General features: G+C 42.6%; 2 protein-coding genes across 3 annotated transcripts; both read right to left on the reverse strand.

Annotated features, from left to right (window-relative positions):
* Positions 1-5,720, reverse strand: LOC308283425 (coiled-coil domain-containing protein 171-like). 2 transcript variants are annotated; one of them, XM_080723858.1, is made up of 6 exons: positions 5,168-5,720; positions 3,859-3,983; positions 2,758-2,812; positions 2,145-2,276; positions 1,435-1,587; positions 1-918 (listed from the first exon to the last, which is right to left on the reverse strand). In XM_080723858.1, exons 2-6 carry the CDS (start codon positions 3,885-3,887, stop codon positions 790-792), a joined length of 498 nt encoding a protein of 165 aa, XP_080579984.1. In that variant the 5' UTR covers positions 3,888-3,983; positions 5,168-5,720; the 3' UTR covers positions 1-789. The 2 variants fall into 2 exon arrangements, with proteins under 2 accessions (XP_080579984.1, XP_080579983.1); XM_080723857.1 differs by having other exon boundaries at positions 2,145-2,297.
* Positions 5,119-26,633, reverse strand: LOC308283423 (ataxin-2-like protein). The gene is made up of 8 exons (XM_080723855.1): positions 26,507-26,633; positions 23,301-23,346; positions 20,220-20,276; positions 17,248-17,319; positions 15,180-15,402; positions 12,656-12,777; positions 11,453-11,544; positions 5,119-5,347 (listed from the first exon to the last, which is right to left on the reverse strand). The coding sequence occupies exons 1-8, from the start codon at positions 26,521-26,523 to the stop codon at positions 5,296-5,298; spliced, it is 681 nt and encodes a 226-aa protein (XP_080579981.1). The 5' UTR covers positions 26,524-26,633; the 3' UTR covers positions 5,119-5,295.
* Between the last annotated feature and the right edge of the window lie 1,316 nt (positions 26,634-27,949).

Here is a 27,949-nt window from a genome sequence, read left to right on the forward strand (position 1 = left end):
AGTCAAGCTGCCTATCTTCATGTTTCTCTGTTAACCCATTTAGGCCTAGACTTATTGAATGCTTTAACTATTGAAACATAGCAGATATACAAGCTCACCGAGTGCCACGCTGCGAGCTTGTAGATCTGCTATTTTTGAAAAAGTCGTGAAAATGTGTGCAAATCTTTGAATATATGTATTTTTAAAGCATACGTTTGTAACTCAAATTTTACTTCTAGGGGGTCCCTGGAACTGGATATTTTGAGAAGGGGGCCCGTGGACAGATTCATATCATGTTGGGGGTCCTTCACATGAAAACCACTGACACAGTAGTCTCTGAAGAACAGACTAACTGAGCTCCAGTTAAGTGAAAAGGACCTTTTCTTTGACGATGGCTGGCCAGATTGCTGACATAGAAATAACCTTAGAACCTTAGAAGGATTCAAAAGACACTTATAGAATCGGGTCAAAATTCAAATTTTCATTTTTCTAAAATGGCAGATCTACAAGCTCGCAGCGTGGCACTCTGTGCCGCGCTGTGAGCTTGTATATCGGCTATTTTTCAGTAGTTAAAGCATAAAATAATAATACACCATAATGTGTACCCGTTCTGAATGAAAATAATGTCCATCCACCCACCACACCCTCCTGATCCATTCTTTGGCCTGTGTCTTCTTAGTGCTACGACTATGTCAGTCAGTCCATTGGTCCATCCGTCTGTCTGTCCAACACTTTGGTCCCAATTGAACAACAATGTCCTCATAAACTGTGGGCTTCTTCAGTGTAACTTCACGCTCCCCGGACAGAAAGCTATGAGGAGGCGCCGGGGCTTGGACAGGGCTGGGCGGAGCTACGGCTGATCGGCAGCTCCTTCGACAAATCGGAGAGCGGGCTTCGATGACTGGCTTTTGGATCAGCCAATGGGGAGAATTCAGCCACCTGAGAAGAGAGAGAGAGAGAGATTTTTTCATAATCAACTAAATCGATTATATTAGCCACTTGAACCCTAGTGTCCATATTTTGAGAACTTTGGCCAAAAACAGAAATTTAATTTATCATGATATCATCCTCCATCATGCACTGGGATTAATTCACCTCTTATTTGCCAGGCTGTCAGACCAAAATGTACGTTTTCGGGAAAATGAGCTCAAGTGGAGTTAGGAGGTTTTGACCGAAGGGCTTTTACTAGTTTTCATTGGTTCAATATTATTTTAACCAACACACAGACGTAAAGGGTGTTCAATAGCACATATTTATGAAAAAAAGAGAGGGAAACTAGCAGATCTACAAGCTCACAACGACGCGTTGTGAGCTTATAGATCGGCTATTTTTGGCAAATGTTCTGCCCCAGGATAATAGATGTTTTGATTATATCGCGATTATATCGTAAATTGTGATTTATTTGGTCACAATAATCGTGATATAACATTTTCATATCGTCACATTCCTACTTACGGGGACGTAGGCCAGGTTGTCGCGGAGGCAGGCGTCCTGCAGCTCGCCACGCAGCGCAGTCACATGACCGCGCTGGGCGGAGATCTCCTGCTCCAGCCAGCCAATCCGAGAGCCTGCTGCCTGGTAGAGATCAGCAAACGTGGAGACCAGCCTCTAGAGGGAGACGGAGAGCCGGAGAGACAGTTACCTTTTCTGTTAAACCAGTGGTTCTCAAACTTGGGGTCGGGACCCCAAGTGGGGTCCCCAAATTATTTTGTGGGGTCCCCAGATGATTAGCTTAATGTATTTTTTTTTCCTCACTCAACGGTAAACAAACCAACACACAGTATAAGTGTATACAGGGTATCTGCACATTTATAAAGTGACAATTTAAGGACTTTCAAGACTGTTTTAATACCAAACTGGCCAAACAGTCAAATATTAAGTAAGCAAGAGGCAGACATTGTGGAAATAGCCGATCTGCGAGGCGTTGAGAGCTTGTAGATTGGCTATTTTCACAATATTTATCTGCAGAACCAAGTCACATTAAATGTAATACCTACAATTCCAAGTGCTTGTCAGGGTGGGGGTCCCCAGATCAAATATTTATTTTGGGGGTCATGGCCTAAAAAGGTTTGAGCAAAAAACGCACTGGTACTCCGAGGCTACTTTTCACAAATAAATAAGTGAATGAATGAATACAGTAAGTGAATGAATGAAGTGATAGTTACCTCACACGCAGTGACCTCCACACCTCCCATCATCCTCTCCGTTCCCGACAGCTCCGCGTGCACTCTGGGTAACTGCAGGGGGAGGGGCTTACCCGTCACAGAGCAACGTGATTGGACCAGACCGTCTCTGACCTGGGAGAGGGGACACCTGACCTGAGAGAGGGAGAGGGTGAAAAAAAAAAACTAAGATACAGTAGGGAAAAGAGTGACACCCAGAGCCACAACACTAGACCATGATTTGGGTGGAAACCTTACCTTCTATGTCCAAAACCGTTTTGTATTTATCACTTTAAAAATGATTTAAACTAGTGAAAATAGCAGATCTTCAAGCACACAATGCCTCGCGCTGCGAGGCGTTGTGTGCTTGAAGATCGTCTATTTTCACTAGTTCTGTGCGACAGTCTTGTGTGATGAAGCAGGGCTTTACTTTGCAAAAAACGTACACATTTGAAACTAGGAGATGCAAGGTTTCTGCCTGACAGCAACGATATACTATAGCAGCCATAGTAAAAATACCTAATATATTGTATATACTACCAAGTACTGTACCATGCGTGCGTGCGTGCGTGCGTGCGTGCGTGCGTGCGTGCGTGGGTGCGTGCGTGCGTGTTACCTCTTTGTAGGTGTTCTCTACAGTGGTCATGAAGTTGACCAGAGACTTTTTACTCCTAGGATAGAGGGATGAGACAAAGATATAAAGAGTCACTTGATATAAATTAACATGTAGATATGCTTTAGCGTGTATGTACATTTTATTTATATAGCACTTCTTACAGAGAGAACTCATAAACTGCTTTACATACATACAAAAATAAACAGGGTACTAAAGCAGTTAGAAAAGAAAAAAAAAGCCTGTATAAATGTTAAACAGGACAGCAAATAACACAAACAAGAACATATAATCATGTAACGTGCAAATGCTTGTTCAAAACAACATATCTACAAGCTCCTTTCACTCAATGTGGTGAGCTTATAGATCTGCTATTTTCACTACTTTAACCCTTTTTTTCCTTTTTATTAATTAACTTAACCCATTTAGAACGGGTACACATTATTGTGTATCATTATTTTATGCTTTAATTATTGAAAAATGGCAGATATACAAGCTCACAGCGCAGCACTGAGTGCCGTGCTGCGAGCTTGTAGATCTGCTATTTTTGAAAAATCGTGAAAATTAGAATTTTTGAATCCTTCAAAGGTTTTTTGAAAAACCTATGTTTCTGTGTCAGCAATCTGGCCAGCCATCGTCAAAGAAAAGGTCCTTTTCACTTAAATGTAGCTCAGTTAGTCTGTTCTTGAGAGACTACTATTTCAGTGGTTCTCAAACCTTTTCATGTGAAGGACCCCCAAAATGATATGTATTTGGCCACGGACCCCCATCTCAAAATATTTAGTTCCAGGGACCACCCAGAAGCAACATTTGAGTTACAAACGTTCGCTTTGAAAATACATTATATTCAAAGATTTGCACACATTTTCACGACTTTTTCAAAAATAGCAGATCTACAAGCTCGCAGCGCGGCACTCGGTGCCGCGCTGTGAGCTTGTATATCTGCTATTTTTCACTGGTTAAAGCATTCAATAATTCTAAACATATTTAGGAATTATTTTCAATTGATGAAACGTGGTGGTGTGTGTGTGTGTGTGTGTGTGTGTGTGTGTTATTACCTGTGTGTGTGTGTGTGTGTGTGTGTGTGTGTGTGTGTGTTATTACCTGTGTGTGTTTGTCAGTGAATCCTCCATCTGTCTCAGACGGTCCTCCAACTCTCTCTTCTCTCGCTGTGCCGCCGACAAACGTTTACCCAGAATCCTTAGCGACTGCTCCTTACGGCGAACCTCCTGAGGATGTGTGCACGTGTGTGCGTGAAAGACAGAGAGCTCGTTAGTAACATTGATGAGTAATCTGTGTGTGTGTGTGTGTGTGTGTGTGTGTGTGTGTGTGTGTGTGAGTGAGAGAGAGAGAAAGAGGGATGGGACGATAATTATAATTATCGTTTATCGTGATAAAAAAACACTCACAATAATCGTATCGTGGAGATTTTAAATGTATCGCAAAATTATCCTCTGTCATGTACTGGGATCAATTCACCTTTTATTTGCCGACCTGCATATCTGGTACCATTTAAACCCTGTAAATGGTAAAAGGACCTGTAAATAACGTACTTGATAGTCTTTTTTCCCACTCTCTACCAAATCTCTCTGCCAAAAAAATAGCCGACCTACAAGCTCACAACGCGTCGCAATGTGAAACGTTGTGATCTTGTGGATCGGCAATTCTTTTGTCAAATGTTCCGTCCTAGAATAATGGATATTGGGGGATATTTTGATTATCGCGATAATATTGTAAATTGCAAATTGCAATTCTTTATGGTCATAATAATTGTGACATGACATTTTCTCATTGTCCCATCCCTAGTGTGTGTGTGTGTGTGTGTGTGTGTGTGTGTGTGTGTGTGTGTGTGTGTGTGTGTGTGTGTGTGAGAGTTTGTCTAGCTATACTTATGGGGACTAAACGCATGTTCACACAGTCACCTGCAGGGGACCTCTGACAGTGTGGGGACAAAATAGTAGGTCCCCACAACGGTTAGGGTTAGGTTTAGGGTTAGGGAGGGTTAGGTTTAGGGTTAGGGTTAAGGTTAGGGTTAGGGGTTAGGTTTAGGGATAGAGGTTGGCCACAGGAATTGCATAAAAATGAATGGAAGTCTATGTAATGTCCTTACAAGTGATGTAAATATATAGTGTGTGTGTGTGTGTGTGTGTGTGTGTGTGTGTGTGTGTGTGTGTGTGTGTGTGTGTGTGTGTGTGTGTGTGTGTGTGTGTGTGTGTGTGTGTGTGCGGGGACTGCCCCATATGTTGCGAACTTGGTCCGAACACAGTCGGCAGGTTAGTTACTCACCAGCGTCGGCAGGTTAGCTACTCAACAGTGTTAGTTTTACTGAGGTTAGGGTTAAGGTTTAATTTAGGTGGTCGGACCAAAGGGAGTTCGAACCAAGGACACGTTAGCGTGTTGCACGCGTGCGTACCTGTGCAGCCTGGCTCAGTGTGTGTTGCGTGCGGGTGGTGTCAGCAGTGTGCGTGTGGAGCTGCGCGGTCAGCGTGCGTAGCTGAGCAGACTGCTCCCTCAGCAGACCCTGGGCCTCCTGCTCTCTGTTCAGGGCCTGGCGCAGCTCCGCGCACACGCTCTCAAAGCGCTCCACCGGGACCTAAAGGGGCGTCACAAGGGGGGGAAAAGTTTACAGTTTAGGCATTTAGCAGACGCTTTTAATCCAAAGCGACTTCAGTGGCGTCAGTTCAGAAAAAAGCTAAGATATGGCAACATGACTGGTGTCTTGCACGTGCCCAAAAGCGCGCGTGCAAGACACCAGTCTTGCACACCTGTCTTGCACGCCATACGTTAGCAGCTAAACTTGCAGCTAAACTTGCCACAGGCACAAACCTCCCACAATTAACAATAATGCATTGCACCTGTGCAGCTGACCTGTGGAACCTGGGAATATACCATTCTGTCAAGATGGAGAGAATACAAGTGTGGAGAATACAATTATAATACCTTGTTAAAGTGACCATTTTGTTAAATTTTGCATTTGTAGTTATTTTACTGTAATTCAACAACATAATAAACAGCACAGATAGACAAATAGACATTCATGGATTTATATTTAAAAGTAACTTTTCCCCCCTGGACCCAGGGTATGGCAGCTGCATACCCCTGCCATACCCAATTGACGCCCCTGAGCGACTTACAATAAGCAGGTAATACACATCACTATAATAAGCAAGATAATATGTCAGTACATTAACAACAATATAAGAAATGCATCAATCTAGAAAAACAATAACATAGGTAGACCACGCACCTAAGCAGTAAAAACACCTTTAAAACCTGAAAAATGCTATCTAGCTTCATGTGTGGTCATTGAGGGAAGGGGGAGTGTTACAGTAGTGCTATGGGTTTAGGTGGAGTCTGAAGAGGTGAGTCTTCAGTCCACGGCGGAAGCTAGGGAGTGAGTCTGCAGTTCTAATGGAAGCTAGGGAGTGAGTCTGTAGTTCTAATGGAAGCTAGGGAGTGAGTCTGTAGTTCTAATGGAAGCTAGGGAGTGAGTCTGCAGTTCTAATGGAAGCTAGGGAGTGAGTCTGTAGTTCTAATGGAAGCTAGGGAGTGAGTCTGTAGTTCTAATGGAAGCTAGGGAGTGAGTCTGCAGTTCTAATGGAAGCTAGGGAGTGAGTCTGTAGTTCTAATGGAAGCTAGGGAGTGAGTCTGTAGTTCTAATGGAAGCTAGGGAGTGAGTCTGCAGTTCTAATGGAAGCTAGGGAGTGAGTCTGTAGTTCTAATGGAAGCTAGGGAGTGAGTCTGTATTTCTAAGTGCGACAGGGAGTTTATTCCACAGTTTGGGGGCCAGGAGGGCAAATTGTCTACTAGGACGAGTGGATTTTGTCCTGGGGTTTTTTAGCAAGGGTTCTGTCAGCATCCCTGTGTGGGACTGAGTTACTAGGGCCCAAGGTGGAGGGGCCTTGATTATTTTATACTTTAGCTATTGAACAATAGCAGATATGTATTTTTTAAGCGAACAATTGTAACTAAAATTTTGCTTCTGGGGTGGTCCCTGGAACTAAATATTTTGAGATGGGAAACTAGATTTTTTTTCTCAAAAATAGCAGATCTATCTGCTATTTTTCAATAGTTAAAAGCACAAAATAATGCGTAATAATGCGTTCCCAGTCTAAATGGGTTAAACCCCCACCCCCCATGAAGAACATTCATGGGGGGCCCGCAGTGAATCCTTGTACCCAGGGCCCAGAATTTGGTGTGACGCCCCTGACCAAAAAAGGCACTCATTGTGCACAATGTCACATGTAGGGCCACACGTATGGCCTGACATGATTATGATATTTTAAGTGACGATTCATTGTCAAACGATTTGATTGTGTTTTTGTCGCTGCACACTGGAGCATATGAATAAAAAAACATTACATTTCTGTTTGGCTTTGAAGTTGCACACGGCAGATATGACAAATAACCTACATATACAAAGGAATGACTGGCAACTTTATTCATTATGCATTTTTAGTGGAAATAGTGATGCGATGCGCTGTGAGCTTGTAGATCGGCTACTTTTTGAAAGTGTTTGAAATGATATGAACATTTCTCAACATGGAAACAAGTATGACGATTATGCAAAAATATTCGCGATCACCTCAAGTAATTGCGATTAGACGATTATGTGATAATTAGCCCTTCACTATGCCCCTCCCCAACCCGTCCTTGTCCAATACCACGTTAGCAACGAGTTACTAAGAGAGGAGCCAGTGATGTTAATAGGTTTTTAATGTAATGAGTCCCGGGGACCCAAGAAGGGTCTTTCGGATGAGTCCCAGGGATATTTTATGGGTCCCACAAAAATTCAACGCCGCGTAGGGATGGGTATCGTTCACCTCTGAATCGATACGATACCTTTTTCGATACCTGGGAATCGATACGATACCTTTTTCGATACGGTTTTCGATACTTTTTTATGTATTATTATTATTATTATTACCCCTACCATTATTATTACCATTATTATTATTATCTTTTTTCTATAGGCTATTTTACACACCACAATAGGTTATTAAGGCCGTCTAAAGACAGTGGTTCAGCTATTGTCATGTCAAGTAGTAGGCTTACTGTAGTTGATGGAACTACTATTACTGTTACTATGGCTGCCATTTTATATACACATATGTCTGCAATAGAACACATTCTTTATACAGCTATTCTATGGCTATACTGTTGACGTTTCTATTTTATTTTATTATTATTGTTATTATCATCATCATCATCATCATCCCTTATCTTAGTTTTTCTTATTATTATTATCACCTCGATCACAACATTGCATATTGCTTCTTGTCCCTGTAGAGTAGTGACAATAAGACCTTGCTTCTCTTTATTCTTAAACATCAACAATTTGCGCTGTTGAATGCAACTACAGTGAACGTGAATGCGCGTTCGCGTCTACTGCATACATGAAAGCGCAGCATGGAGTTACAGATACACACAGAGGCAGGGTGGCTGTGCTGGCGAAACAAACTCAAACACGCTTATAAAGTTTCTTTCAACCGATCAATTACCTTTTCTAAGCGGTCGGAACTAAAGACACATGTACCATACTACACATCTCTCCCGGGACTGTATTCTTTTTTTAATACGACACAGAAAAGGGCTTTCACGGAAAGGGTGACAGTCCTTTGCTGCCTGCAGACAGAGCAGCGAGCGGAGAGGGGGAGACGCTCTGGTCCACAGCGTTAGCGTGGGGACTGGGGAGAGGAGAGGTGACGACGATCAATGCTCACGCTGTCACTAGTTCCAACCGGAGATCATAGCCGTTGGATCATCATAATAACATCATTGGCTATTGTCGGATGTTTTCAGTTGTGGGACATTTTCACAGTAACGCAACTACGCAAGTTTACTAAAGCAATTCTTTTCGGAGACCGCTCGTTGCCAATGCGCATGTCGCTGCAGTGTAGAGACGTCAAGTGTCTGCGCCGTGCCTTGTTCTGTGGGGGAACCCTTTTTGGTATCACCTTAACACGCTGTGCCACTATGGTCAGAGAGCGGCCCGGTGCTACGCTAAAACTCAGGCACCCATTGAATTCTGTGACCATGTATGGGCGCACAAAATGGCGTCGGTGGATTGAAAACACACTCTCGTTAGTTTTATCGTCTGTTTTAAGACTTTCTACGCGGATTTCATTTGTGTTAACGTAGGGTAAAGTAGCATGCCTTCACCCATGAACAATGGTGGACTTTTTAAAATATTTTTTTTTCGCGACGTGGTCAATTATTTTAACGTGGACTCCAATGGAGGCGATGCGTCCGTGGGACCCCAGGGCAATGACGTGAATGTGTCTCTAGGCAACGTGAATGCGTCAGAGACGCGGGACGCGCACGTAATGACGTCACTGGACGTGCCGCCCCTCTATGGATGCGGGAGGGCAAGGCACAGGCGGCCGCGGTGGTCCAAATGGACGGTGCCGCCACGAAAACACTATAATCAATCAAACAGTTAGGCAGCCTAGGCTACATACATACTGTCTCAGATAGCATACATGCTAGGCTAGCTTGCTTCCTCCGTGTTGTAGTTGAGCCAATAAAGGTTATTTGACCATGTTCACCACGACGTTAATCGTCGCTATTGTTGTAAAGACGCAATGAAGACCTGTGTGGCTTCTAACACGTTGTCCAATGTCCACCACATCTATAAACAATAGCGCGTGTATCCAGTTGTTATTGAATGAAGAGGACAGGCGACCGAGTATTTCCCGGTGAATCTGTGCGCAAAGGTGGGGGCCGATGGGCAAGGAGGGTTGCGAGCTTATGAGAAACAACTAAAATAAGACCTTAAAACCTGGCGAAAACAGTTGCGTGCATTAGCGGAAGGTGAGGATAAAGGAAATCATTTAATGGAAAACATTAAATTAACTTCTGAAAAGCCTACATGGCCTTAAAACATGGCAAAAACAGTTGCGTGCATTAGCGCAAGATTAGATGAGGATAAAGGAAATCATTAAATGGAAAACATTAAATTCTGAAAAGGCTTCTAAGCCTATAGCCTACTAAAAACTAGTGAACCGCGATCTTGCCACACGTGAATAATTGTGGTTGTAAACAATAACACAGACAATATAAATCCTTAGTCTAGTTGTGGGAAGAAAAGGATATCATCATGGCCCCAAATAACTTTTAAATATCTTGCAATTGGCGACGAGTCTCTTACTAAATCGGCAAGATTACATTACATAACATGATACATAAAAGCTAAGCTAAATAACCTCTCCATCATCAGCAATAGTCAGTGGTGCGTGTCCCCCACACTCCCAAGCCCCCACCTTTACGCACAGATTCACCGGGAAATACTCGGTCGCGGCTGAGGAGGCGGGTCGCTGTGTGAGCAGTGAGCACGTCACGTTTCCGCGCCGTGCCCTGCCATACACGTTCTGTGGGGGAACCCTTTTTGGTGTATCACCTAACACGCTGTGCCACTATTGTCAGAGAGCGGCCCGGTGCTACGCTAAAACTCAGGCACCCATTGAATTCTGTGACCAAGCACGGACACACAAAATGGCGTTCAAAACACACTGTCGTTAGTTCTATCGTCTGTTTTAAGACTTTCTACGCGGATTTCATTTGTTAACATAGCGTTAAGTAGCATGCCTTCACCCATGAACAATGGTGGTGTCTGTGGACTTTTTAAAATATATTTTTTTTCGCGACGTGGTAAATTATTTTAACGTGGACTCCAATGGAGGCGATGCGTCCGTGGGACCCAAGGACACTGGCGTGAATGCGTCTCTAGGCAACGTGAATGCGTCAGAGACGCGGGACGCGCACGTAATGACGTCACTGTGTTTAATATCAAGTCAGAGCTGTGTTCATAAACGTAACATTGAAGGGGTTCCAAATGGACCCTTACAGGTCTGTAACTCTGAGAGTGTACAGTGTACACATGGAACCAAATGGACCCTTACAGATCTGTGACAGTGTATAAATGGAATGGAACCAAATGGAACCTAAAGCCCCTATCATAGTAGGCACCGCGGTGATAAGCTATCCACCGCGGTGTAGTCTTAAAACCTTAAATTAAGTCATAAAACTACAACATTACGTCATTACTCGCGGTGAAGAGCTATCCACCGCGACCCCCGACACATCTCTCTGTTTTTACTTGCAGATCGGCCCATCACCCCGTTCACTGATTGGTCGATCTAGACCAGTCAGTCACAGTGATAGCCGGACTTTACTGTGACTGACTATGACTATCCACTTGTTTTCTCACTTTAGGTGGATTATAAATTTGAGGTGGTAGGCTCTTCACCGCAGACTCTGATAATGGCTTTACACATCTGTGACAGTGTATAAATGGAACCAAATGGACCCTTGCGGGTCCACGGGAGGTCGTGAGGCTAAACTCACGTGTACATGGAGAGACTGGAGAGGCTGAACTCACGTGTACATGGAGAGACTGGAGAGGCTGAACTCACGTGTACATGGAGAGACTGGAGAGGCTGAACTCACGTGTACATGGAGAGGCTGAACTCACGTGTACATGGAGAGGCTGAACTCACGTGTACATGGAGAGGCTGAACTCACGTGTACATGGAGAGGCTGAACTCACGTGTACATGGAGAGGCTGAACTCACGTGTACATGGAGAGGCTGAACTCACGTGTACATGGAGAGGCTGAACTCACGTGTACATGGAGAGACTGAACTCACGTGTACATGGAGAGGCTGAACTCACGTGTACATGGAGAGACTGAACTCACGTGTACATGGAGAGACTGGAGTCGTAGGTGGACTTGACGCCGTACGTCTCCTCGTGGGACTTGAACATCTCGTTGGCGTCCCAGCCGTTTGCCTGCAGGGGGGGCAAGAGAGCAGATAAAGTAAATAACATATGAGCATGGTTCCCACTCATTTTAACAATGCATTTTCAAAACTTTTCCATAACATTTCAGAAGTATTTTACCCCATTTCCAGGCCCACAGCAATCAAATGGTGCAATACAAACAATTGCCAGAAGATGTCATATGTGTGCTGCAACATGAAAGGTAATATGAACTAATTGCAATAAAAGTAGTTGTGCAATGATGATGAGGCTGCCCCAAGACTGACTCGAGCGAAGGCGTCACGTGACAAAAATCACAGATCTACAAGCTAACAATGTATCTCTGTATCAATGGAATCACTGAGCCTGAGGTTGTAACCCGGACGTAGTTTGACGGCCTGTTTTCTATGGACCATAACTTACGCACGGATCATTGTGGTTGTAGTTTTTCTTGAACCGGAGCTCCCGCACGCACAATGGACACGTGCCGTGTGAACGGAACCCCCGGAAATCAGGTAGATACAATAAGAAAAAGCCGTAGCAGCTAATCTACATTATTACCCGGCTTGGTTGAATGCTTGATTCTGATTGGTCAAGCGCTGAAATCAGCTGTGAATTACAGGCATATAATGACCGCTCCGCTCTATAACGGACCGCTGCCTAATCAAAGGCTCAGAGCACCTGCTGCATTCAGGCTACGCTGTGTGAATTTAGTTCCGTATCCAACATGTCAGCCATGTAAACACACACACAGTGTCATTTACAACTAAACGTTGCTCTCAAGAATCTTTATAAAAACATTTCAGTAGAGAAATAGACAACGCAGTATCAGAAAATGGATTCTATTTGATCGGCACTTCCTTGTTTTCCAATGCGACCGTGTTGCGCTGGGGGGGGACGCCCAGCGCAACACTTGTGGAATACTTTCAGCCGTCTGTAAACATGGAAATACTTTTTTTTTTTTCTTTCTTTTTGTTTTGAGTCAAATTATCAATTGTATTGAGTAGCAGGGTAATAAGCGGGATAACATCTCGCTTAGTGGTGATTATCGAGTGATAGGAGCCTGACAGGTTGATATGCCACCGACGCGATAGCGGAGATGTTATCCCTTACTTAGTTATGGCAAAACTATGTCACTCACTGCGTCAGCCTCCAGCTCGTAGCTCTCTCCGTTGCTGTCCCCAGCGTCCCAGCGCTGCAGCACCTTCTCTCTGTGCTCGCCGTTGACCCGCGACGAGCTGATGGCCGTGTCTGTGAACGAGTCTACGTGCACACCAGCACACACACACACACACACACACACACACACACACACACACACACACACACACACACACACACACACACACAATAGGGATGTAAACAGTGGGATAAAGCAACCAAGCAAATGTACTCAAGTACTGTACAGCATTCAAACAGTAGGATTGCTTATTGTCAAGGACGGAAGGATCAAATACATTACATTTGGTATAACATGGTTCTATTGTGATAATAGCAGATCTACATACTCACAACGCAATTTCTGCCTCTATATATTTGACAATTTGGACAATGTTTAATTTGTCATTTTAGAGGTATTAAAAAGTCCTTAAATTGGCACTTTAGAAATGTGAAGATACCCTCTAGTCTATATACTTAAACTTTATGTCGGTTTGTTTACAGTTGAGTGAGAAAACAATGTTTCACATTAAGTTAATCATCCAAAATAATTGGGGGGTCGTGTGTGATGTGATGACGTCAACAAACGATAAAGTCGACTTCGACTCAACTTTTTACTGAGTCGAGTCGACTTGCAAAAATCACAAGTCGTTAATGCTTTTATCAAGCCCACTATTGAGCGTTTTCTAATATTTTGTGGAAAGACGTGAGACGACAAATTCCGAACAGAACTGGTATCTTTTTTTTTTTGTCCAGTCGTTGTGACTGTGAGTTTGTGGCTGACCAATCTATGAAGATGACAATTGACAAAAGTAACAAATATTATCATTAAATATAATTAACAATCATTCAATAGTGTGCAATAAGTGTTAAATGGCTTTAAATGGCATGTATCGAATCGCTATTAAAATGTATCGTTACACCCCTAACCAATACCTAATTTCAAGCCACCTTTGTCGATATGCATACCTTGCATGTTGATACCTCGATATCGATCATTTTTCGATATATTTCCCAGCCTTAGTAGTGGGCCCTTGTTTCCAGCTCCATTAGTGTTGTCAAAAATATCGATTTATCGAAAAGTATCGATTTTGAATACAGTATCGCTTTTCAATATGACTTTTCCATAGTTTCAATAATATCGATAATATCGATAATATTGATCAGTTTTTACCTCTCTCGTTGGTTTACACCAACATTAATTGTATGTGTGTCCTTCCTACTTTGGCTTATTCCTAGTTATTTTAAAGGCCCATTTGTACTTAGAATGTGAAAAAGATCAAAGGCAGGCCTTTAAAAAGTGCACTGCCATCTACCTCAAGAAGTTCTGTATTTTTCTTTAAATAAAAATAAACATTTTTGCACTGAAATCGCTTTGGTTGCGTGGTATCGAAAATGGTATCGAGTATCGAAATGTTTCGAAATATCGTATCGAAGTTAGAAATCCAGTATCGTGACAAGCCTAAGCTCCATCCTTACCCATGTGTACCGTACTTGTACTAGATCCCACAAGAGTGTTTTGCTGGGAGAGAGAAAGATCAATAACAAAGTAGACATTCTCCTGATTTTGTCTCTCTGACAAAAGCCATTTTAGAATGAGAACATCTTGGGAAGATTGTGTGGTTTGTGACGATGGGGTGTAATATTTAGTTCAGTGAGCATGAAGCTAAAGAATGGTTCAGAAGCTGTGTTCACGTTCACTCTTCCATTGGAACTAACAGAATCCAACCTGATTCCTGTCTACTAAAGAAGGCGTCATCGTTTCAGAGGTCATCGACAGGGACGTGCAGAGAATGTTAGAGGGGCAGGGCCTGAAATTCCTAAAAGGGCCTTTTGGTGAAAATATCGAAAATAGCAGACCTCCAAGCTCACAGCGCGTCGCAGTGCAATAGCAGACTTCCAAGCTCCCAACGCACCGCAGCGTGACGCTTTGTGAGCTTGGAGGTCGGCTATTTTCTGTGCTTGATACCACACTGAACTAAGCATAATCAATTCAATACTGGAGATGTAGCGTACTGCATGGATTTCTACACAGAGTGGGCAATTCTTTCAGCATAAGATGCTGCAATCAAGTTCAGGAGAGTTTGGACAAGGCAATTCTCTTGAATGCTGCCTTCATAGTAAGGCATGGAAAGAGGGGCATTTGCATTTCTTTCACCATAGTAAAAACTGCAATCATGGTCTGGAGAGAGAACTTTTTACAGAGGGGTAAAAGGGCAGGGGCTCAAGCCCCCTTTTGATATCATTCTAGGGGTCCTTGACATGAAAAGGTTCGAGCCCCACCCCCTTGTTTCCCCTACCTTGTACACATAGTGTTTTTATAACTGCATTTGTTTTGCAAATGTTTCCTTTGCTTGCTATTTATTATGTCCATGAATTACCGGTAAATACCAAGGAATTCCAACTGTACTTGTACTGTACTACATTTCTATTGTATTGACTACACTTGTACTGTTCTCCATTTTTGTCTAATAAAATAATCAATCAATCAAAAAACACCAGGGTACCTCTGGTGGCGTAGTTGAGGTCCACGTCGCGGCAGGTCATGGTGACCAGGTCGGCGGGGCTGAACACCATGGTGTCTGTGATCTCCTCCATCTTGGGGGGCGGGGACTCTGGGGACACGACCCCTCCCCCTTCCTCTCCTCCCCCTCCCCCCTCTCCTTCTCCCTCGCCCGCCGCCGGCACGCCGTCGCTACACTTGTGGACGGCGTCCACGGCCAGGTCGCACTACAAAAAAGAGAAACAAATAAATACGAGCAGGCTCTGCTCAACAGCATCACTGATATACGATACTGATACGGACTAAGCTCGCATCACCAGGCTTTCTCGGGGGAAAGCGTTCGTTTACAACGGGCCGTTTGATCCTGTCTAGGTGGAAACCACAAGCAGAATAAGCAGCTGGGTTAAAACTGAATTCGGTTTGATAGTTCCGGCCAAAGTGTAGTCCGTCTAGGACAACAACATGACGTAGAGTGGTTTCCGCTCCCGACTGGATCAAACCCCGAAAAGTGAAGGGACCCTAGGCTAAATATAATATGCACGCCGTCAAATGTTGGCAGGCATAACACTGTTATAACACTGTGTAATTATAGTTACTAGACCTTACCCGTTCGAATATATGTGCTGCAAAATATGTGCAGAGTGTGGGTTTTGGGGAAAGTAACTGTAACTGCATGGTGCGTGCGTGAGAATATGTGGGAGCATCATAATGTAAGGAGCAGCCCATGGAGGAGTGTATATTTATGATGGATACAAATAATTTAACAGCAAAATTAGGTGAATAGAAGTATGAGGATGTATTTGCTCCACATACGTTTTCTATACCCGTTGGACGATGAGACACACATCACCCGTTGCATGCGTGACCCATGGAGAGAGAGAGAGAGAGAGAGAGAGAGAGAGAGAGAGAGAGAGAGAGAGAGAGAGAGAGAGACTGCAACATTCCTAACTGTGAGAGAGGTGTGTGTGTGCCCGGGGCTACAGATCCCATGGCCTGGAGGAACGGACCGTAACCCTGACAACAGGCTGTAGAGCTGTAGAGTGAAGAAACGCTAAGAAATCGCTAGAATTTGGGAAAAATGAAATTCGGGCTCCGTCATCGTGTGTATAATGCTAATGGCCAATGCCATGTTAAATTTGAGATCAGTCGCTGAAGCGAGTGAATAGATAATGCATTTTGTGACTGACTGACCTCTCTCTCTAATTATATGTTAGATAACTCCATTGAAGACTTCTGTGGAAGCCAAATGACGGAAATCAGTCACCGCGACTAGGGGTCGGAACGATATGGAAATGTCATGTTGCGATTATTGTGACCAAAGAAATCTCGATTTACGATATTATCGCGATAATCAAAATATCCCCAACATCCGTTATCCTGGGGCGGAACGTTTGCCAAAAACAGCAGATCTAGATCGATCTTTTTCTGGCAAAGAGATTTGGTATGAAAGAAAAAGACTACCGGTATATCAAGAACGTTATTTCCAGGTCTGTTTTACCAATTATAGAGGGTTTAAAGGACAACTTTGTTTTTTTACAACAAGGGTTCATATTTTAGATTGTAATTAGAGAAAAGAAAAAGTGAGTGTTAAAAAGTTTTCAATGTTTGCATGCGTACGCATGGGGGCATGCGTACAAGTGGCTAAATGTGTCTTTTTAGACACAATAAGCCAGCAGTTTCTTTATTGTTATTTACAGTAACACAGTAGCCCCCATAAGTCACATCCAACCATGAAAGGTTGCGTTGTATCTTGGGAATGGGCTTATTCTGTGTAAAATGACATATTTAGCCACTTGTACGCATGCCCCCAAACACTGAAATAAGAATCTCTGAAACAATAGAAAGAAGTAAATAAAATAATTTTAACACTCATCTTTTATATTCTTCAATTGCAATCTAAAATATGAACCCTTGTTGTAAAAAACTAAAGTTGTCCTTTAAATGGTACCGGATGTATGCAGCTCGGCAAAAAAAAAAAGAAAGTGAATTGATCACAGTGCATGACGGAGGATAAACAATAACAGAGATTATCGTCCCATCCCACTACTGAGAACTTGGACCCGTGTGTTTACCTGTGAGCTTAGTGTCTTGAAGATGCCCTCGTACACTGTGCCGTTCTTCACCTGCACGTCACAGGTGGAACCCTGCAAAACAAACACCATGACACGTGGCAGGGAAAGAAAGTACTACAGCAGTGGTTTTCAAAGTGGGTGACGGGGCACCCTGGGGTGCCGTGACGGCAGTCCAGGGGTGCCGCGAGATCATTTGATAATATTTGGAATTTATTTGGACACTTAACCCATTTTCCTCGCTACATAATCACTAAAATATCGTCACTGTCGGACAGAAACCTTGTATCTCCAAGTTTCAAATGTGTATGTCTTTTGGTAAAGCAAAGCCCTGCTTCATCATACAAGACTGTTGCACAAAACTAGTGAAAACAGCAGATCTACAAGCAAACAACGCCTCGCATCGCGAGGCGTTGTGTGCTTGTAGATCGGCTGTTTTCACTAGTTTAAAAAAAATATTTATGGGGTGCCCCGAGACAGTAAGTAAACATTCAGAATTCAGAATTACATTTCACTTGAATAAAAGCACAAAGATGTTAGTATCAAAATGTAGTTAAAAGTATCAAAAGTAAAAGTACGGGTAATAAAGTTTTCATATGTATAAAATGCTTAAAAATACCTTTGGAAATAGCAGATCTACAAGCTCACAATGGGTCAGATAGCGACGCATTGTGAGCTTGTATATCGGCAATTTCCAAAAGGCCGAAATGTAGTATACAGGGCTGAAGTGGGTAATGTTTTGTGATAATCATCAAAAACTGGTAACTAAAGTTTTCAAATAAATGCAGTGGAGTAAATGTACAACATGTGCCTCTTAGATGTAGTAGCGTAGAAGTAAAACTACTGAAAATTGGAAATCCACAGCAAACCTCTTTGCCGAAAATAGCCGATCTGCGAGCTTGTAGATCTGCTATGTTTGGCTAAAGTTTTCCTCAGAATAAGAATAGGGATGCTAGAGTTGAAGGGGTTAATGTAATAAAGAGCCTGTCACACAGAGATTTGGCAGCTCCAGGGGCGTCAATTGGGTATGGCAGGGGTATGCAGCTGCCATACCTTGGGTCCAGGGGGGAAAATAAAAGTTACTTTTAAATATAAATCAATGAATGTCTCTTTGTCTATCTGTTCTGGTTATTATGTTGTTAAATTACAGTAAAATAACTACAAATGCAAAATTTAACAAAATGGTCACTTTAACATAATTGTTAATTGTGGCATACCGCGCCCCTAGTGGCCAAAAAGTGAAAAACTTCTGGGAACCCAGATTAATAGACTAGTTTGCAAATCCCGCCCCATTCTGCCCTGTTACTATGATGGGACATTTTCCCTGGGCAGATTGTTTTTATAGTGGCAGTGAATGGGATTTTTTTATGTTTTCATAGCCTCATTACAGCTATATAAAGTACCAAAGGAAAAACATCTAGGTGATATTAATAAAAAGGGAAGACAAAGGTACAGTAGTTACATTGCAAAACAGGGGGTTTCCCCGAAAATATATGTTTTAATTTGTTTAATCCCAGTGGGACAGAATCACTATTGCAGATTCTTTTATAGTGGAAGTGGATGGGATTTTTTTTTTGTTTATAGCCTCATTACAGCTATATAAAGTACCAAAAAAAACCACATCTACGTGATATTAATAAAAAGGGAAGAAAAGGGTACAGTAATTACATAGCAAAACAGTAGTTTCCCCCCGAAAATATATGTTTTAATTAGTTTAATCCTCTGGATCAGAGAGAGAATAGAAATAGCAATAGAAAGCGCATTGAATCTTGGGTAGGAAGAGGAGAACTATAATCTGTTCTCCTCACATACACGTAATTCTGCCCATTTAAAATATATGTACCCAATCGTAACTAGTTAGACCATTGATAAGGTCCATGTGAACTAGTTTGTTGAAGCTTATTCATTATGATGAGCGAGATCGCCCCCTACTGCCGCGGCCGTACCGGGCGATTGCCGTGCTCCGCAGTGCGGACAGTTTTTGAAAGGCTGAAGCAACATTCTCCACTGCACAAACTCCACCCCCGATAGCAAAAAGTGAATGTTTTTTCTGGTTGGCCAGTCAGGGAGTCTCAGGGACCAATCAGAAGGCTGACAAAAGGTCTATTGTGGCACGTTTACTAACATGCCAAGTTTAGCTGCACTTGAACGACCGTTCCAGGCTGCCATATCCAGCCGTAGAAACAGGGGGGGGGGGGGAAATAAAATGTACTTCTTAACTCATACAGTGCCGCCGGCCACAAGGGGCGCTAGAGTGCCAGAAATTTCTCCATAGACCTTCGCTCTAGCTTCCGTCGACACTGTCCCAAGTGCCTTGGGATTTCACTCCAGCCAATGCTATGGGTGACGAGAGGTGACTCGTAGCCAAAATAACCCATTTAGAAGCCCGATCTAAAGCTATTTCAGTCGCAAAAAACGTTTTCTTTGGGTCTGGGAACACAATCCGGAGAAAATCCTGTCTAAAGATGTGATTTATCATTGGAGTGGGCGGCGCGATGCGGCCGTTAGCGCGACTACGGCCCGTGGATGGCCGAGTCTAACCCTGATTAAATAATTCATTTTATTAAATATCCCGAACTAGTTCGGGATAGGCACCCTGGCATACGTCGCGCCGCCGACAGTATATATTGAGGTTTTTTTGGGGGGCTCTAAACTTTATTTTAAACCATTTTCAATGGAATAAATCGTCGGACCATCTAGCATCTCTCGTTGGCTAGCGCTGGACGAGCAAGGTTGTTCGGGATAGGCACTGTAAGAGTTAAAATAAATGTATTGTGCGCCTTCGCGCGCGTGCAAGACACCAGTCATGTTGCCATACCGTAGCTTTTTCTGAACTGACGCCACTGTGCAGCCCCCCCCCCCTCCCAGTTACTCCGAGGACCCCCTGTATAAGACCCCTGCGATACACAAAGTGTGTGTGTGTGTGTGTGCGAGCGTGCGTGCGTGCGTGCGTGCGTGTGTGTAACAGGACTCACCACGACCGCAGTGAGAAAATGAAGCATGCGGGCATTGCTGTAGACGCCCTCAAACACCTGCAGGGCAAAAGACAACACAACGAGCACCAAGGTCAGGCTCTCAAATGACACACTAGCTCTGAACCTTGACCTTAAACAACAAAACAAAAAGAAACACATCGTTTACACCCCCCGTGGCGTACTAATTCTGACTTCCATAGACCCTGACAAGGCACTCCAATGGTGTCTCTTTGCACTCGACCGACACAATTTAGAAATGTATGCTATTACAAGTACATGTTTTGGTGGACATAACGTCAATAATAATGGACTAAGCTTTTAAGTAGATATATCCAAAGACTTGCAAAGAAAAATCATGATTTTTCAAAAATAGCAGATCTACAAGCTCGTAGCGCGGCACTCGGTGCCGCGCTGTGAGCTTGTATATCTGCTATTTTTCAATAGTTAAAGCAGTAGACATGTGACGCTGTAGTGCAGGGGTCAGCAACCTTTTTTGAAATGAAGTGCCATGTTTTTATTTTCTAGAGTGTAAAGCCTCGATCAGAGTCGTGTAGTCTTTTTGAATCATGAAACTACAACGTTACGTCATTCCTCGCGGTGAAGAGCTTTCCACCGCGAGTCCCGACACATCTCTCTGTTTTTACTTTCAGACAGATAGGCTCTTCACCCCGTTCACTGATTGGTCGACCTGACCCAGTCAGTCACGGTGACTGACTATGATGGCCTTCACTTATTTTCTGACTTGAGGTGGAAAGCTTTCCACCTAAAATTTGCGGTGGATATAGCTCTTCACCGCAGACTCTGATCGAGGCTTTAGTGTGCCTAAATACTTTATAAACGTTAAGGACGTCCACAATTACAACACCAGAGGCAGCGCCAGAGATCACGTTCAACCCAAAGTCAACAAACAACTCAAACAAAGGGTCAAACTCGTTCTTCTGCTTTACAACCAAAATGTGGAATGCCCTACCGAAGGCCTTAAGGAGTGTGGTTTCCTAGCATCCTTTAAAATCGCCCTGAAAAACCACTCACAGGCGGCAGCCATTCGCAACTGGCAATAACAAACCTAGCCCAGCCTCCCCTGACCCTTCTTTGTATTTACCTACTGTATATATTTTTTACTTTACTTTATTATATCTACTGCATAGTACTGTGTTCTATCTGTCTGTCATTCAATGTTATATGAGATACTTCAATGGTTTCCTGTGTAAATAAGCCAAGTGCTTTCCTAGGATCTCCTTTTAGTTGACCTTGCACCAGTGAACTGTACCGTCATGAAACTGTACCTTTTTCTATGCAAACTTCTAATAAAGTCTTCAATCAATGTCAACATACATTTTAATGACACATATTTTGACAAATTTTGATTGGCTGGACATTGTTATAACGGTCAGTAGACCCAGAGCAATAATCCACCTATCTCCCCGACTCCCTCCCCAGTCAGAGTTCAGAGTTTTAATGAATGTCGAATTTTGTGCAAGATGTTATTTGCTATAAATGAGCTAACTTCATTTAATTGACCACGTTCTCTCACTCACTTCTGCCAGTGTGCCGGTGATCACCCTCCCCTGTGCCAATGTTGGCACCCGTGCCTAAGGTTGCTTAGCCCTGCTACAGTGTGATCAAGTAGGGGCATTCATGAAAATGAAAAAAGTCGGTCCTTGAAATCAATAGGGTTGAGAATCACTAAGACAGAAAGAGTCTGGTTGTTGTTGTTTTTGATTGATTGTTTGATTACTATTACTAATACTTCATTAGCCGTTTGTGTAGGAAAAGCACAGGACAGTACAGTTCAGATACAAGGTCTCCTATGGCTAGCTAGGGCTGTCACAATCAAACATATAATTTTCCAAATGTCTGTCTGTCTGTCTGTCTGTCTGAGTGAGTGTCTGTCTGAGTGTCTGTCTGTCTGTCACAGCGTTTCTCCTCAGTGGCTGGAGCAATTGATCTGAAATCGCATCACCATTAGCATATGAACACACCTAACATAACTGTGAAGCCCGTTTGTCACTTTCACAAATCATATGCTGTATATTAGCATTTTTATGGTGTATCTATATCTATTCTGCATCTAGCATGAGGCATATCTATTCTGCATCTAGCATGAGGCAACATGTTTAACCAGCTGTGTGTGTGTGTGTGTGTGTGTGTGTGTGTGTGTGTGTGTGTGTGTGTGTGTGTGTGTGTGTGTGTGTGTGTGTGTGGGTGGGTGGGGGGGGGTGGGGGGGGGTTACAGATGTTGTCCAAAAATCATGCAGATCGGTACACAGTATCTCTGTAGCCATTAAACGAAACGGGTATTTCTTACATTGATGCTCCTACATATTATGATGCAAGCACCAGTTAAAGTTACTTTCCATCCCTCATATACTGTGTGCACAGTGCACATCCCATAACCCACACACTGCACATCATTTCGGAGCTCATATCTTTGAACGGGTAAGGGCTAGTTATTAAATAATCGTCTAATCACAATTATGTGATGTTGGGGCTGTTAAGTATGACATCATTTTGTAGGCAGAGCAGAATTTCTGCCCCCAGTTTCCGTGAATCTTTTTACTATTTACACATTTTTCTTCTCTTTGTTGTTGAAAGGAAAGTGTTAGAATTATACTTTAGTCGTTATTTTTGTCTCGGATCTGTTGAAATAGCGAGGGACAGAAAATGCTCTGGGGGCAGAGTTCTCTGCCTACAAAATGATGTCACGGCTTAAAAGCCCCAATAATTTTGCATGATCGTCATAATCATTTCCATGTTGAGAAATGTTAATATAGTTTCAAACACACTTCAAAAAGTGCTGGAAATAGCAGATCTGCAAGATCACAACGCATCACATTGTGAGCTTGAATGAAGCCTTAAGGTGGTTGCACACTGCTGCGTTTTTCGGGCCGAATATCGGAGTGAATTTCGGAGCACGCAAATAAAAAAATCAACCTCACGTTATGTCAGTCACGTTTGCACACTGCCGTCCGTTTCGCGCACCACTCGGTCCCTTGCTCTCTCTATCTCTCTCTCTCTCCTTGCCCTGAAAAACGCATTTCGTGTATAAGCTGTTCCAGAAAGAGACATTCAAATACTTACGGGAGATGACTGACTCTGTGACGGTGGCTTCATTGTGTTTCTTGTCCTGAAAGAAAAAAATAAATACAGATAAAATAAAATAGAAAGATTAGTTTAACGTTATGAGCTGGTTATTAACACTTCTAGTGCCATTCTTTTTCTAATCATCCAGACAGTGTGACGCCATTCACTGCGCTTTATTTTGAAGAGCCCCGAAAGCCACAATCGTGTCCACGTTGTGGAAATTCACTAGATCCGGATGTAGACCGGGGTGTTTACTTTCACAAGTAAATGAAAAATTCGAATCGCGGCCGACAGTCACAGCCCAGTGTCGCCGTGAAAAAAAGTGTTTCTTTGCGATCAAAGCGTTTTTGGTAAAATGTTTTGATCAAATTTGAACTTGGATGAATTGTATCTCTATGCCAGGGGTTTTCAAAGTGGGTGACGGGGCACCCTGGGGTGCCGTGACGGCAGTCCAGGGGTGCCGCGAGATCATTTGATAATATTTAGAATTTATTTGAACGCTTGAAAAAATATTTAGTATCATTTTAAACTTGAAGTACAAGGTTGTTTTCAGTCAGTTCTAACCAAAATGGCTATTATCGCAACGTTTTCCTCGCAACATAATCACTAAAATATCGTCACTGTCGGGTTTTCACTAGTTTAGTACATATTTTAGATGATAAATACAAAACGAACGGTTTCCACCCGACAACTACGATATGCTATAAATATAAGGTGCTGGGAGAGAAAATTATAATGTAGGGGTGCCTCGGATTAAAAAATATATATATTTATGGGGTGCCCTGAGACAAAAAAGTTTAGGAACCCCTGCTCTATGCTATGTTATTGGTCACAAATTAGATTGCTAATCTAATCGTCGACCCCAGGCTACATCACTGATGATACGTCCCAGCTGCATCCTTGTGATGTTTTTTACACTATTAGTTCTATTTATAGTGGCTCATAGGAATAGACTATGTGACAACCAGGAATAGTTTGGTGACCACCGGAGACTCGGTTGACGGCCGGAATTTAGACGGCACCCGGGAGCAGGTTGGGTTAGCGCCCCAGCCTGTGTCTTCCGTGAGGAAGAAGCCCAACAAATCCACGGTCAGGCCTTTAGGAGGGCCATTCAACTGCAGCAGCTGAATGGAATGTTTGGATTGGGGTCTGGTGCAACGCACAGGTTCTGAACCTGGTGAGAGCAGGGGAGGACCTGGTGAGACGTAGGAGGAGCCCGGCCAGGAGTCAACCCATAGAGCCTAGTTCTTCCACGCGCCAGAATGGTACCCCCAATCCCGGCAGAGTAGTTCCGGTGCTGCACATTGAGTGACCCTGTCTTTCCCTAATAGGACTGATCGTGGATAGCTACTGGGACGTAAGTCGGGACTTGATCAACCCCGGCTGGGTCACCTGGGCGAGGGTGTATGATGTTGCGAGACCCGAAACACCCGTCGACCCCAGGCTACATCACTGATGATACGTCCCAGCTGCATCCTTGTGATGTTTTTTTACACTATCTATATACTTTCATCTTAGTAAATGGAAAAGGAAAATCACTAAATGTCAAAGTAAAAACATATTTAAATACAACAGTATAGGCATACATTTGAAGAAAAAAAAATGAATTAATATTTACATAATTGCAATGAAATACTGTATATAAAACATGAATAAGTAACAATTACAAGTCAAACGCTATAAGGGCGAGTGGTGACTGTAGGTTCACGATAGAAAGTTATCAAATAATGTGTTTTTCTTTAATTAAGTGGAGGAGGAGGCATTTAGAAACACAAACATTCAATTCAATTCATTTGAGTAACTGTAAAATAGTGCTGTGTGACTGAAATCTTATGTGTGGTATTACTAATTATGGCACATATGTTTCTTATAACAAAAGATGACTAGTGATCGAATTTCAAGTAGTCTGTGAATTATGAAGGACAATGTAAAAAGTGTTACTTTTAACGCTACTCTCCTTATTAATTTGAGGGTAATTGTTTGAGAAACCGTTGTTTAAACTAGGAAAAATACCCAAATAAGCAACTACACTTTATAGAATCAAGCCCCCCCCAACCCCCCCACCCAACCTACTATTATTTTCAAGCGTTACAGAGAGAGAGAGAGAAATGTACACTTATAATAAGCAGACATGGCAACACACTGGTCACTAGGAGGAACAACAAAGTTTATGTGAGGTGACAACAAGCAGCTAGGCCAGAGGCGTCAATTGGGTATGGCAATGTATGGCAGCTGCTATACCTTGGCAACAGGGGGAAAATTATGAAATGTACTTCTTAAAATAAATGCATCATGCCTGTTGCTAAGGTATGACTGGCGCCTTCCACCAGTCGTGTTGCCATACCTTAGCTGTTGCTGAACTGACGCCACTGGCAGCCAGGCTGGTCAGCTGACACCAACACAATGGGCCAGCCCAGATAAACTAACATCACAAACAAGGCACAGCATCGACCATGCATATGAATGTCAACCTCATCATTACTATTCTAAAACGTTATTAAACAGTTATTACTAACAAAAAAAAAAACGATTTAATAACGAATTATGTTTTGAATACACATACACACATGGACCCCTTTGGAAATATAGTGGTGCTATCTTGGGTTATGCTTTTAGCATCCTTTTGCATGAGTCTGTACCTCTGAGCTTTTGTTGGTGTTGTTGCAAACTGTTAATAAAGTATTCAATCAATCGAAATCCAATGAACAAAAAAATAATTGTTTAAAAATAGCATATAGCTTTAGTGTAATAGTATAATAGCACGTCTATCTGTAATAACCTCACTACGCCTTGATAATAACATGCCATGGTGTGATCTTGTAGGCATAGACAATGTATGCATGCCACCATATAAAATACTGCTTATGAGTTAATCGGACAAATCAATGCAGTAGCCTATACATATTTTTAATCAATGCAACGTTTACGTTGATGCATAAAATAACAAAAAGTAATAGACCTATATGTTAAAAACACACATTCTCGATTAATACAATAATCGAAAAAAAAGTAATCGACGGAATAAGCACTATTTAAGACAAATCGACAGCTGCTACACAGCCATCATCATTTAGTAGCCTATATATTGTTATTAAGTTAGCCTGCGATAGCTGCTGGCTAACCCCAGCTCTAGCTAACATGTCTACTTTAGTAGTGCTTGTTTCTGAACGTGATCGTGCTGTAGAAGAGAAGATAAAAGGTACTTTTTAGTCATGTGCATCCCTGTCCATCCGCTGCTAATGTCAACGCTGCGATCGGATCATCATCACCATCATCATCTTCGACAACAACAATAACAATAACACACGCGCGCACACGCACACACACACACACACACACACCGTCTCTACCGTCGATGAGGACAACAACAAAAACACTGCGACGAGGGGGCGCTCGATTCAATAACAGCCGGCGAATGGCCTGCTCCCTGCTGCCCTGCCGCCGGCGGGCGGGGCTGGAGACCAAAAAATGTATATCACCGTTTCCGAAACCCCTTAATTTTTTTCTCCCAATAGTTTCTTTTTTATCACTATTATTTCAACATTTTCAAAAAACATTTCCAAAAAGCAACACATTTAATTAATTGAAAACTATATACAATCTTTTTCCCCCCTCAATAATCTCCATAAAGAAATTAAAGAACTAGCCTATTAAAATAAATGAAAAAATAAATTAGAGAACAAATGTTTAAGAACATAAGATGAAGTAGGGAAAATTGTAGATCTACAAGCTCGACAATGCGGCACAAAAGTTGTGAGCTTAATTATTTTCACTAGTTTGGGTTCCGGGCAAACTCATTTCTCTTTTCGGTCTTGAGATAAAAGTTTGGGAACCATTGAAAGGCTAATAAATGTTTGGTCTAGTAACTGTTCATATGTTATTTGTTATTCATTATGCATCACTTCTGCTTGTATGTCACCAAAAATAATTGGCTTTTTATTTATTTTGAAAAACGTTGTAACAACAAAACATAGTTATTGGTACAGTGCAGAACATCACTTTGAGGTGATATATCATTTTGTATCTGCGGCAACCGGAAGGACCGGGTCATATGAACGAGCGCTCCTCAGAAGGAACCCGCCCCCGGCCTGTGCTTTGCATTGTGAGTGGACGAAGTCGCCGTCAATCAATGTGTCCGCGTCTTCCTATTGGTCTGAATGTCGGTCAGTGACGAGAACATGGAACTGTGTCACTATGAGGACATCTACTGACCACACGGCACACGCACACACACACACACACACACACACACACACACACACACACACACACACACACACACACACACACACACACACTGTTTTCTTTTTTTTGTTCTCTCATTTTATTTTATTTACATATCTACTGCATAGTAGGCCTACTGTGTTCTATTCGTCTGTCATTCAATGTTATATGAGATACTTAAATGGTTTCCTGTGGAAATAAGCTGTCTTTTCATGGATCTCCTTTTAGTAGACCTTGTACCAGTGAACTGTGTCGTCATGAAACTGTACCTTTTCCTATGCAAACTTCTAATAAAGTCTTCAATCAATCAATCAATCAATCAATCAATCAATCAATCAATCAATCAATAAATCAATCAAAACACACACACACACACACACACACACACACACACACACACACACACACACACACCTGCCAAC

This window comes from Nannobrachium achirus (assembly GCF_963921795.1).
Source record: "Nannobrachium achirus genome assembly, chromosome: 4".
In the NCBI taxonomy this organism is placed as follows: Eukaryota; Metazoa; Chordata; class Actinopteri; order Myctophiformes; family Myctophidae; genus Nannobrachium; species Nannobrachium achirus.